The sequence below is a fragment of the Actinia tenebrosa genome, unplaced genomic scaffold (assembly GCF_029948245.1).
Source record: "Actinia tenebrosa isolate PJP-AT-01 unplaced genomic scaffold, QUT_ActTen_1.0 utg344__unscaffolded, whole genome shotgun sequence".
NCBI lineage: Eukaryota > Metazoa > Cnidaria > Anthozoa > Actiniaria > Actiniidae > Actinia > Actinia tenebrosa.
Window position 1 is genome coordinate 826,244 of NW_028292606.1, and position 13,223 is coordinate 839,466.

The following is a 13,223-nucleotide window of genomic DNA, read 5'->3' on the forward strand; positions in this document are numbered from 1 at the left end:
ACCCCACATAAGCCAGCATGAAAATATAAACTTCTATTTGTGCCAAATATCTTATTTCTTGTGTGCATTCAAGCATTATTTCTATAGGTGAAATTTTTGTTCTGCATGTTTTGTGCTGTACTTCGATATGTGTAGGCTTCTGTTTGTGGTGCATTAAGCCACTTTCTGGGGACACTGATTATATGAAAATAAAACAAGGGGCAATCACTTATGTATAAGATGAAATTGCCAGAATTTTAACAAAAACGAATATTAATTCTTTGGATCACTGGAATAAAACAAGCTTTCTTTCCATGTTTCGCGTAAATAGAAATATATTTAACACGCTAATATCTGTTGATAGGCGGATCAATCGAATTGAAAAAATATTTCTTAATTTGAGTTTTGGAAATTTTATACTTTCAGTATGTTAGTGACTATGTCATCTTGCCACTCTTCATTAGGTATGCAAATTTTTACTGCTTCATGTTAAAAATATTTACCAACGATCATCACTATATGTATGGTTTCTTCAATGATTATTAAAAATTTTTGTCATATAACAGTCATATAATTAAGTGCTCGCTTTATGTAAAGTTAAAGTAAATCAACTAAAATTCTCGCTATAATGCTATATGTGATATTAGTTCAATAAAAAAAAGGTTGTTTTTATTGACATACCTTGAGTGCTTTGTAGCTTGTAGGATATTGTTTCGTAGGATATTGAAACTTTTTTCACCTTGATACTATACCTAACTAAATTTAAATAATATTCTCAATAAAGTTTGGAAGACTGATGTAGTTACTTCCTCTAAGATAAAACCAAGAAAAATATATATAATTAAAGATTTCAGATATATTTTGTTGTGGCTTGAGATGCTGTCACGTGATGATAACCTACAGTAAAGTTAACTTCGTGGGACTGGTTGCTTTGCTTCAATAACTTTCCAGTTGCAGTCAGATTAATAATTGCATGATCCTAATGCAAAGGAAGAGCGATGAAGAGGGCTCTATACTTTCTTTTTGTGGCTTTTCGGCTGCTATACTGTGAAGGTAAACTCTTAAAATATTTTCCCCCTCTTTCTATTTTAAAAACAAGGAGACTAAACCTTTTCCTTCTTAAAAAGCTTCGTCACATCATAATCCACATTCATTGTCTTTCAAAATGAAAGTACAAAATCGAGGGCGAACTGATTTCTTAAATATTTGTTTAATGGTTCTGAAATACCTCATTATCCAAAATAATAAGACTGATAGTCCTACTATACAGATAGGATCGCTTTTCGATTCTTGCAACGCCAAGTTTTTTTATAATGTTTGTTTGATTTGTTGTTCTCTTTTGCCAATTGAACTTTTCCAGATTCTTAAAGTTTTCTTTCCTTAAAAAAAATCATTATGGGAGTTGAAATTATATCGAAGTTTTACTGAACAAATTAAAAGAATCAAAATTATATATCGACAGCTAGATAGTAAATCTTCTTATGACGCAGTAAAATTAACGTCTATATTCGATAACTTGTCTATTCTTGTCGGTCTCGTTTGACTAACTCTCAACAAACAGCCTTGAGGTTGTTTCTTGGTGCACCACTCACCTCTGCGTTAACGGTTTTGATTTCTGGACCTCGCATCTCCTTTATCCCATTGTTTTTATGCACTTTTCTCCATCAGCAAAACTCATCAAAATTAATTTCCAAACTACATTAAATGACAATTGTAAATGTAGTCCTATAAATAGTTTTTACAATATTTAATAATCATTTGGATGATGGGCACATTTGACTACCATTATAAAAATTATTGGCGAATTTTTTTTTCTAATTCAAATCGAAGTCCGTGGAATTTCAAACTGTTTGAACTGCTGAAGTTGTGAATTCTTTCTTCTTTACCGTTTGTATTTTTTGAATATTCTGAGGCTGAAATTATTGAGGCTAACCCGGTATTCTTGACTAAGGCCCCGTCCACTCGTATCCGCAAATTTTTGTATCAGCAATTTATTTTTTACGGATACGGGCTGCTTCCACACGTGTCCGCAAATTTTTTCATCCGTATCGGGAAATTTCGAAAACGGTCTCCAGAGTGGAAATGATTTTCGAATACGCTCCGAATACGGATACATCCGCAAACTTTCGAATGCGATGACGTAACCACGATTTTGCGCATGCTCAATAAGAAAAACCATCCGTCAAAGGGAGTAGGCACTAGCGTCATAAGGGCGGATCATGAAATTTCCGGATACCTGTGGACAGTGAAAACGATTCGAAAACGATTCGAATACGCTGCGTGTGGACGCGAACATTTTCGTATCCAAAAAAAAAAAAAAAAAAAAATTGCGGATGCGAAAATTTCCGGATACGTGTGGAGGGGACCTAATTCTGAAACGGTGTATTCTGTATCTGTGATTTAGCCGTTCTGATGAATCGATTCAAACTTGATTTTCCTCACATTAATCACACATTTTTTAAAATGTCGTTAAAATTTGTTTCAATTGAAAATCCTAAAGTAAATGTCGTAGATGATAAAGTAGCTGAAATATTACTTGCATTCTGATTGGATCTTTACATGTCCATGGGAAGCTTTATGAAAAAATATGTATATAACGCGCGTTCTGATTAGTTGGCCACAGTGGTTACCTGATTGAGGCTAGGGACACGGTGGTGACGTCAGTGCTCTGGATGCTTCTGGCACTTTGTCAAAAGTTTTGCTCTTGATTTTCACTCATTTTTTCTTAAACATTTTCTATGAAAAGTATCTTGCATAGAGGAAATAATGTTTAAAAAGTCTCAAATATCTGAAAAAAATTGAGAAATGAAGAAAATTTCTTAAATTGCATACAATCCGTAAAAAAAAGATAAAAATTTGGATAGGTGCCCTCGAAATTAAATAACGCTCAAGAACACTGATTTAACAATTAAATAATTCTATTAATTTATTATATTGTTAAATCAGCAACACGTCAACAACGTCCGGTATGAAGAATATCTATTCGACCTCTGTGAAGTTTCGTTGTATTATTGCTTATAGTACACTCAACGAAATTACTCGACTCTGATTGGTTGAGAGGAGTGCAATTATAGTGTTAATTGTACTCCGTAGGAGTACCGAATTAAGTCGCTACGGCAACATGGCCAAAAATATGTCAAAACAATTATTTTCTATCATTTTGTACTTAAAAACATATAAATAAAATTTTAAAGCCGTAAAAACTAATCTTTTTTATGCATTTCAGTTGCGCGATGGACTGAAAAACGGCCGCCAAATAGACAAAGATGAACGGCGTCGCTTCGCATTTTTTACTGAAATTTTGTTGAGTGAACTATAAACAAAAAATCGCAAGAACGATTATCTATTTTCCTTGAGATGGAAAATTTTGTAAGACCAATCTCGTAACCCTTGTAACTTGGATATTCTTGGATCAATTCTTCTTACACTTTCAGAGCTAAGCCATTTAATTACTGGCCCAGGGTTGCGTGTGGCAGCCCAGTCGTAAAATGCCTTTGGTTTTTTTATTGTCTTCACCGTCTCGCGAAAAGTACATTCTTGCTCAAGAGTACCCATATATGGATTTGAATGACGTGTTCATAGATTAATGGCTTATGTTATGTTATTCCGGGCTTTAGAAGTAATATGATTGAGCAGTAAAAGAATATTTCTAGGTTTGTAATTCAGATATTAATCAGTATTAATACAGCTACTCAGTTGGCAGTATTCTGGCTTCAATCGCGTGGGTTAGTAGAGCCTAAATGAAAATAAGGCTTTCAGTTTTTAGTTAATAAGGCATATACATGAATATGTCGTTAAATTTTACGCGGTATTAGAGCTGGTAACTTTGGCCGTAAATACTTTTCGCTAAAGTTTTGAATCCTTTTACTAACCGAGTTTCATTTCACTTCACTGGTTTGAATATTTAAGAAAACTATATTTGAAGAATATATTCAATAATGGAGAGATCGCTGAGAACTTCAGAACGGTTAGCGAAAAACAAATAACCATTTAAACATATTTCCAAACGAATTTATGTCGCTTATTTGGCCATGTTCACGGTTCTTGAAATAAACATATTTATTTCGTCAGACGCCACGAGTCTTTAGGTCAAGTTAGTTGTTGTCACAGTAATTTTAGATGGAGCCTATTAAAACTTAGTGACGTCATTAACGCAACGCTATTTTCTCCTGTTACAAATAGTTCTACGAATCGGGTCTCATTCCACTTCACTGGTTAAAAGATATAGAGCAGTTTTCGTATGACTGTGAAAAACGGTCGTGACATAGCAAGGCATACGCCAGACCGATCACATTACACGAAAATTTGCTCTCCATCCAATCAAATGACCGAACCATGGCATGAATACGGCGTGGGCAACGTCATGCCAATGCTACGGCACTGCGAGACCAATCGACGCATTGCGCGAGAAAAACCACAACAACAACAACAACAACAACAAACACATTGAAAAGGGGTACACTTTGGAATAAATTTGACGTGGGAAAAATAAGTGTTCCCAAGTTCTGAAAGAAAAATACACCTAAAAATGTTCCAAAATACCCCCTCCCAAATAGCGGTACATAACAATGATTGGGTGTTAGGGCCACAGGTTTGTTAGCATTAGTTACCAACCAAACTCCGTGGCATTTTAACTAACTCGTATTATTGTTCCGTAGTGCGTACATTATTATACAATGAAACTGCCGAGGATATAGACCAAATTCAAAACTCGCACCGATGTGAGGCTTAAGTTGTGAACAAAGGAATCTGGCGTGATTCGCGACTTTTGAATCACGCCAGATTCCTTTGTTCACAACTTAAGCCTCACATCGGTGCGAGTTTTGAATTTGGTCTATAAAATTTTGAATCCAAGAATATTTGTGAAATTTTTGTAAGGAAATGTATGTGGAATACACGAAAACGAGGCTTACCGGTCAACGCCATGCCCGGTAGCATACATTACTTTGTAAAAATGCTTGGTTTCAAAAATTCATATCTTCCTCAGTTTCAGAGCAATCTCTACGAAACTTTGCAAATTTACTATCATCCATATGACGAATTTGACTGTAAACTCCTTTTTCAATTGCAAGAAGTAGTCAGGCGAACAAGAATCCAAATAAAATCAAACTATGATTTCCAGGTTTTACTTTTATGATATGAGACTTATTTTTATTTAATCAATAGTTAATTTTTTCTTGTCCATTCTGTGTTTGCGATCCACAAGCGTTGAGTTTACAATGATTATCATTACAATTATCTCTTGAAGTACTTATTAGCATGTATAATTAGAATGTGATACTGTACTAGAACGATAATCTGCTGTGTGGTTTTGCACAAGGCTTTGCAAAGACCATAGTTTGTTTCTAAAGTGGAAAATTGAAATTACAAAAATTAAAACTTCTTTTTCTTAAAACAGGCAGCATACGCCTGTCTGGTGGAAAATCCCCCAACGAAGGGCGTGTAGAAATCTTGTACAATGGAACATGGGGAACAGTCTGTGATGACAGTTGGGATCTCAACGATGCTAATGTTGTGTGTCGTTCTCTGGGACTCCCAAATGCAGCAAGCTCTCTATGCTGTGCAGCGTTTGGTAAAGGCAGTGGTCCAATACTTCTCGATAATGTCCATTGTCAGGGACACGAAGAATCACTTTTTCATTGCCAACACAACGGGTGGCGTTCTCATAATTGTGGTCACGGAGAGGATGCTGGTGTGGTGTGTGGCAAGCCAAAGAGTAAGTAGATTTCCTTAATTTAAAATTTAACTTTAACTTATGTGTCTAAAAACTTGCGAATGAATATTTCCCTGATGTTTTACCACTTAAAGTTCAGACAACGATATTTGGCACTTCTTTGAGAATAAGATTCTTTCATTTGGTTGTTTCTTTTTTAAGTTGCTTCTGAACGTTAATTGCAATCACGTTGTCATGAATAATAATGATAATAATAATAATAATAATAATAATAATAATAATAATAATAATAAACTAAATAGCAAATAGAAATGAATTAGAAATATTTTTAATATTTTGATTCTAAACAAGGCAATATCAAAAATGTGCGTCTATACTTTCAAAACAGTGAAATATTTACATATATTGTAAATACAGTGCGGGCACTCGAACCATGAACACTCCAAGGCTTTTTTTGACATTTTTTTCATAACTATTCAACCCCACCTCTCTGTAAAAACAAAGGAATCAAACAGTTGTAGGTGTCATCCTATCACATAATGCCCAAGCTGAGTCTATTTAACAATTAGACTACGAGGATGAGTTTTCTATGAGTCAATATATAGATAGTCAATGAGGCGCGTAGCGTCGAATCGACTATTTGACTCATAGAAAACGAGAACGAGTAGTCTAATTGTTTTAGCATAAACCTACTAGCTAATATTATAGCATTGAAAACAAAGAATGACACTGAAAACTTTACTGTACAAAGCTCAGTACGGTCAACCGGCGGCAATGTTTTCATCCATCTTTGCGAACTCGACTATAAGCTTAAACTTCACATGAAGTAGTGCTCTCTATTTGTATCGCTTTTTGTCTCTATTATAAAGGTAAAAAATATCTTTACAATATTTTCCACCTTTTTATCTGTTTTTGGCAACTTTTCTAATTAAATGAGTAATAAAAAAACGGATTTATTAGCAAATACTTAGCTGTGAGATCATTAAAAGCCGTGCCATGTGTACAATCTTAAGCTTCTTGTCAGTTAATTTGCACTTTCTTTAGTTTTTTGTCTGTTATAACATAAAATAAAATACAATTATATAGTAATTACATAGTTATAATATAAAATTACACCAGATATTCAACTGTTTATTAAGCTGTTCGAACTAGTATGATTATCCAAATGAGCTAAGAAATTTGTGTTGTTGAGATATGTTATTATTAAATTTATCATGTAATTATACATAAAATACCTCTATTTCTCCTTTTCGAAAAAGTGATATTTTCATTATTTTCACATTCGAAAATATCGTTACCATGTGTATTTAAGCTATTAGTTTATAAATAAAAACTTTTTATAATAATAAAAAGCTTATTGAGTTGATTTTATGGATGATTACATAATAAACAGAATATTACATGGGCGCCTGGAGATACGAAATTTTTCTTCTCGTGTTGAAAATCTCTCACTTGTTCTCTGCGCTCACTCGTGAGAGATCTTTTCAACACACGAAGATAAATTTCGTATCTCCGCGCGCCCATGCAATATCCTCTATGTCTTGCACGTTAAAAAGCTAAAAAAATATTCAAAAACATTTACAAATGCCAATTAATGACAAAGAAATTAGTCATTTTGTATTTTGCATTGCATTTTGCATTATTTTCTATTTTGTCTCGGTTGTTTTTTAACAAGTTTAACTGAATGTAAACTTTGTTTTTCGAAAACTCTATTTCGGTCGTTCGTGTCCGTATTTTTCTCGCGCATTGAAAACAGATGGATAAAAATCGAATTCAAATCGAATCTCAAAATCTAGTAAGCTTAGGTTTTCAAGCTTATCAAAAAGTAGTTAAGGCTTACATGAAAGGAATAAAATATTTTAATGAAGAATTAGGAACAGAAAACTATTTTTTAACTGATGACACATTTGGTGACAGTTATGATCTCCAGCTAATTTTCTCTCTGATGCTACCAAATCATTTATTTCCTATTAACTTCATTGCGGTAAAAATAGGTTCTTATAAAAACCCAAACTCTTCATATGGATAACCAAACATTGTCATGTAAAAGAAGTAAAAGTAAGCTTATGTTTTGCTCACCTTTTCTTAAGCAGTTTTCTAGTCTGTCTTCATATGCCTGGTTCATTTGTCCATAAAAAAGTTAGGAAATCTCCGAAATTTTGATTTCAATGAAAGACATCCAAGGTAAATCTCACTAAACCTGATATTGTGTTAGATTGTCTGTAGTTGTCTTTCGTTTTTTAAAGTAAAGTTAACCAGGAATTCAAAGCTTAAGAATATCGGCCATGGAAAACTTTGTCAAAGAATCTTCCAAAAACAAAACTAGTCCCTGGGGGTGGTGGTGAGTTGTATACAAAATTCCTTAGTGGGAGAGTATACTCACGCAAAGAAAACAATGTAGTGCATTTCGATTCGATTTCACTGCATGGTTTTTATTATGGGAGACATTGTCTCCATCTCGAATGAAAAATAATTGAAGATTTTTTCCCCGATCTTGTTTTTACCTTTCTGATTCATTCAAATTGGGCTACCTGTGACTTTCGTATCGGGAGCTCCGCTTTTAGACAGTGCCTAAATATATATATTATTCTTGGATCACTTATCAATAAAACGACAGTGATCATAATAGGCCCTCCTTGAATGGGATCTAAACATGAAAATACAAAATAAACGGCACATATTCTGTCGACAAAAGGTGTGAGGTTTCTTTTGTATATCAAGGTTGCCTCGCATCAAAGATAATTTCGATAGGGGTTTATTACATATTCTTTATTTTTTCAATTCCTCTTGATATTCCTCTTAATCTTGAATATCAAGGCCATAATTTTGACTGTTCGCAGTCCTTCATTTATCCACAAGAGTTGTTAAAGTGTTTTTTTTTTTTTACGTGTGTTTCCCCCCCTGTATTATGTTTGTTTATATAGTTTTACTTTCTGTTAATGTTTTATCCTTTTCAGTTTTTTTCATTCGTTTGCTTCGTTTTAAAAAAAAAAAGTATTATATTTGTGTTTATTATAAATCGCATACATAGAGATTAGATATAGATATAACATGGGTGCGCGGAGATTTATCTTCGAGTGTTGAAAAGATCTCTCACGAGTGAGCGTAGCGAACGGGTGAGAGATCTTTTCAACACTCGAAGATAAATCTCCGCGCACCCATGTTATATCTATATCTAATCTCTATGTATGCGATTTATAATAAACACAAAGATATTTTCTTAGCTTTTGAAAGTGAAAGACAAGATACCGCTCTTTATAAAATAACATATCTCACAACAACACAAATTTAAGCTCATTTTTATTGAATCATGTACTAGGTCGAAAAGCTCAATAAACAGTTGAATATTTGAAAATTTTGAACTCATTCAATATTTAGATAAATTATCTGTAGAAAGTTATAAAATTATTGAATGAAATTCAAAATGAAAGTACTCTTACCATAATAACAAAACAGGTACACTTTTTTCACCTGAATTATTTTTGCACGTTTGTCATTCTAGTTCGCTTCTCGTTTGCCGGTAATTTTAGGAATGTTATTTAGTTTTAAACTTTTTGAATAACGTTTTGAGCAATGAACACGACATCATATCACATCATGGAACCCCGGGGGGTACTCTTGCCTGTTTAGGGTAGGGATGTGCCGCTGAGCCCTCGGAACCCTGACCCTGTTCCAGAGTAAAAATCGCTGAAATGCATACCCTGTTCCAGTGCAAGATCGCTGAAAACCCTGTTCCAGAGAGGAGAGAGCGTGATTCCATATACCTTGTTCCAGAGCGAGCGCGATTTTATATACCCTGTTCCAGAGTAGAAACGCTGAAAACCATACCCTGTTTGGCGGCACGTACCCCCCGTGTATACCCCCCCCCCCCCCCATCCCCGGGCACTATAAAATCAATAATGTCAAACATTCAGTAATGTAGTCTGTTCGGCCAGTGTAACTCAGAAGAGCACTTACTCGACTCATCGCTGAAACACCTGACAGACAAGTTACCGACTGAGACAAAATGTTTCAATGATACTACGGTTCTCATCGAACTGGTTTTGTACGCGATAAAAACGATTATTTTGTCAGACCTTTTAGCTTTGGCTGAGTAATTTAAGCTCGAAACTCAAGCTTATAAAACAAAACTGTCAAAAATATTTGGAAAGTTTCACACGCACAAACCTAATAATAGAATGTGTCCACGCGTGCATAAATGAATGTAATCATTACAGCCAAAACCGTGCATCGCGACCAGCAAAGTTTTTAAGTTCTGTTTGTTTTTGGGGTCAGTTTCTGCGATCGTCAATCAGTAATCTTGTAACTGTCAGCGCAAACCTCTCGGCACGAAATTATCCAGCAACATATGTCAGTAAACAAAATATAGAAGATCGGCAAGGAGGCCTGACGTGACCGCACGAATGATCATGTATTGATGTATGTTCGTAATTGTAATTTGAACAAAATGGCTAAAATTTCATACTAGTTATTCCTTGTACTCCACTTGTTGACCAATGTTAATATATTTCAAACACAAATTTTACAATAACTTACAAATTTCTCGCGCGCTGATTGGTTATTTTTCATCATCAATAAGAGGACAGACAGATAAAGCTGACGTCAACGAGCTCGCGCTCTTTCCGTTGGTTGTTTTGATCGCTAAAAATGAGAAGTTTTTATCGTTTTTGTTATTGTAAAAAACAAATTGACATCAGATTTTTATGTGTCTGTCCTCTTATTGACAATACGTTTCGCCATCACATTGTCAAAGTAGTATGCGGATTCACTCGGCTACGCCTCGTGGATGCACACTACTTTGACAATGTGATGACGCAATTTATTGTCAATAAGAGGACAGACACATAAAAATCTGATGTCAATTTGTTAATTGAACTCAATTTGTTGTTCTTTTTAACTTACTGCTAAAATCGTGATTTCGAATAAACGTCAAAATAATGTCAAAATTATATCGGGAAAATGTCGAAATAACGTCCTCACGCTGAAACCGATCTAGTCTGTGATTGGTTGCTTCCGAAAGAATGCAGAAAAAATGTCCAAAAAAGAGCTGAGCGTTCATGGTTAGAGTATCCGCACTGTAAGAACACAATAAAACTAACGACTTCGGATTTATGATCATAATATGTTAACGTATGTATCATTTGAAATTGTTTATGTTTTTTGTTATTTCAAAGTGATATGAACTAAGAGAGCTTGTAATTTACATTATCCTATTTTCCCCGAAAAATTTTATCTTCTCAACGAACTCGGTGACTCCCATTTTTTCTATTTTCTATTTTCATACTAAAACTCATAATAAATGTTTGTGCAAATGATGAAACATTGTTGGAAAAAAACGGCACGATCGCACTGCCTTAAGGATTTTCATCCCTTAGTTTAGCTATTTCTAGTTTATGTAGTCTTATGATACAAACATCCCTAATATTCTTTTACTTTACTTTACTTTTATACCCTATTTTCAGTTCTAGCTATGCTTATTCCTTAGATTTTTTACTCGAATATTCTTCATCTGAATGTTTAGCCTAGGAATGCTTTTACTTGATTATCCAATCACAGCTCATTGATTGTATTAGATATATGGCAACTGTGGTGAACCTATTAGAAATATATCTGGCTTAACTCACTGTAATCAATGTTGACTATAATCAGAGAATCGAAAAACTCATCGAAATGGCAAGCAATAACAGCTCCATGATGTTGAAACCATGTCCTCTTGTCTCGTTGATGTTACTACTGTTACAGTCGATGGTGAATTACAATCAGATCCCAAGGGGATTGTTGAAAGCTTAAATCAGGAACTAACGAAAGTTTGCTCGTCACCAAAGCAAGACCAGCGCACGTTTTGAATTTCCAGTTTGGAACTGAAGCCTCTGTCAACGGAGTTCGTCAAAGAACAACTAAGTCAGTTGAAATCCAACAAGGCAGTGGACTGGAAAAAAATTAGCGCTCGCCTTTTTACGCGATGCTGCTAGTGTCATTGCTTCATCTCTGCGCTACACTATTAATTTGGCTTTAAGTTTGCTATGCCATGGAAATTTGCAAAGGTGACTGCCCTATTTAAGCAAAGTGAAAAAACAGACATGGATAACTATCCTCCGATATCGATCCTCCCTACTGTCAGCAAAGTCATAGAGAGGGCTATGCACTCACAACTGTACCATTACTTAATTAGAAGCAAAGAACCTGCTGTCCATGAATCAACAGCTCTTGCACTTTCTCGATTTACTGACGAAGTTCTTACATAGACAACGGTCTAATCAATGGTATAATGTACATCGACCTTAAGAAAGCGTTTGACACTACTTTGGACTATGTTATCATGCTGCAGAAACTGAAGAGCTTTGGGATAAAGAGTACGCACCTAGCGTGGTTTAATTCCTACCTGTCATCTCGTATACAGAGCATCGCGTACGATTCCGGGTCACTTCCGGTGATTTTGCTCATTTGCATACTTTATCATGGAACGGCGCCTGTAACATTTCATGCTCATTAACTTCAAGGAATTACAAAGAATAAGGAAGAATTCGTACTTTCAACTCTCGATCGCAATCACGGGGAAGCGTCAAGAAAAAATGTAGCACCGGAAAAAAAGAGTAATATTGTGATGGTTTAGTGTGCTTTAATCTTGCCTCTTAGCTCTTGGTCGATCCCGCGATTTTCTTTGAGTGAATACTGTATCAAAATGGAGTCCTTTTGTATGAAAAGTACGACAATGCCATTAAGAAACGCCATAGTATGTCTTCGTAAATGCGCTTCTGAAAAATGTAGCACCAGAAATTTTATGTACATGCACTGCCTTAAATGAATCCTGCATTTGTTTCTTTCGGCTTTGAATGTGATATGCGATTTTTGAAGTATTTGTTCAGTCACTGTGGAGGCTGGTTTTGAGATGAGAAGTCCAGAATCGCTCGAGATTTGCGTCAAATTTACAATCGTTTTCATCATTCTTCGTCCGCCATATTGAGTAGCCAGGTTCCTCGTTGGCTTGGAAATCTTTATTCCATCCATCAAAGAAGAAAAAGAGAAAATTATTTACAAATACATAAATACATATAAAATATAGTTTCATATCTTTACAAAATCAAATGTCAGGAGGAAAGATTTCTTATTAGAATTCATTTAACATTTTCAGTACTGTTTTTTTTTTAAAAGTGTCTATTGAAAGTCTAAATCTAATGCCTTTCTTATATTACAGAATTTCTTTAAGTGATATTGTTTCCTATCATTTTTTAAAGCTATATAGTATTCTACTTTCACATGATATCTTAGATATGCCTTGAATCCTGTCAGATCCATCTGGCTCAAAAAAAAATTTTTTTTCCCAGTATCTCTTTGTACCATCCATTAATCTCACTGCCCATTTAAACATACTCGCCTTAATCTTACTTTCAAAATCAGCAAGTTTCAAACTCCCTCTTCATACGAGCCTATCAGTGTTTTATACTTTACTTTTGGTTTTCTTCCATTCCATATGAAATTAGCCACTTAGCTTCATTCTTAACTTGCTTAATAAACATTTTATTGGCTCCAATTGGCGAACAAACATAAAGAAGTTTGGATAGACCCAACG

The 13,223-nt window shown here is 34.7% G+C and overlaps 1 protein-coding gene across 1 annotated transcript in view; it reads left to right on the forward strand.

Moving 5' to 3' along the window:
- Nucleotides 1-935: 935 nt before the first annotated feature.
- The window catches only part of LOC116286566 (uncharacterized), a 72,951-nt gene continuing 60,663 nt past the window's right edge, over nt 936-13,223 (forward strand). Inside the window, exons 1-2 of the mRNA XM_089025448.1 lie at nt 936-1,032; nt 5,378-5,695. Coding sequence (XP_088881574.1) covers nt 978-1,032; nt 5,378-5,695 — 373 coding nt within the window. The 5' untranslated portion in view covers nt 936-977. The remainder of the gene's footprint in view (nt 1,033-5,377; nt 5,696-13,223) is intronic.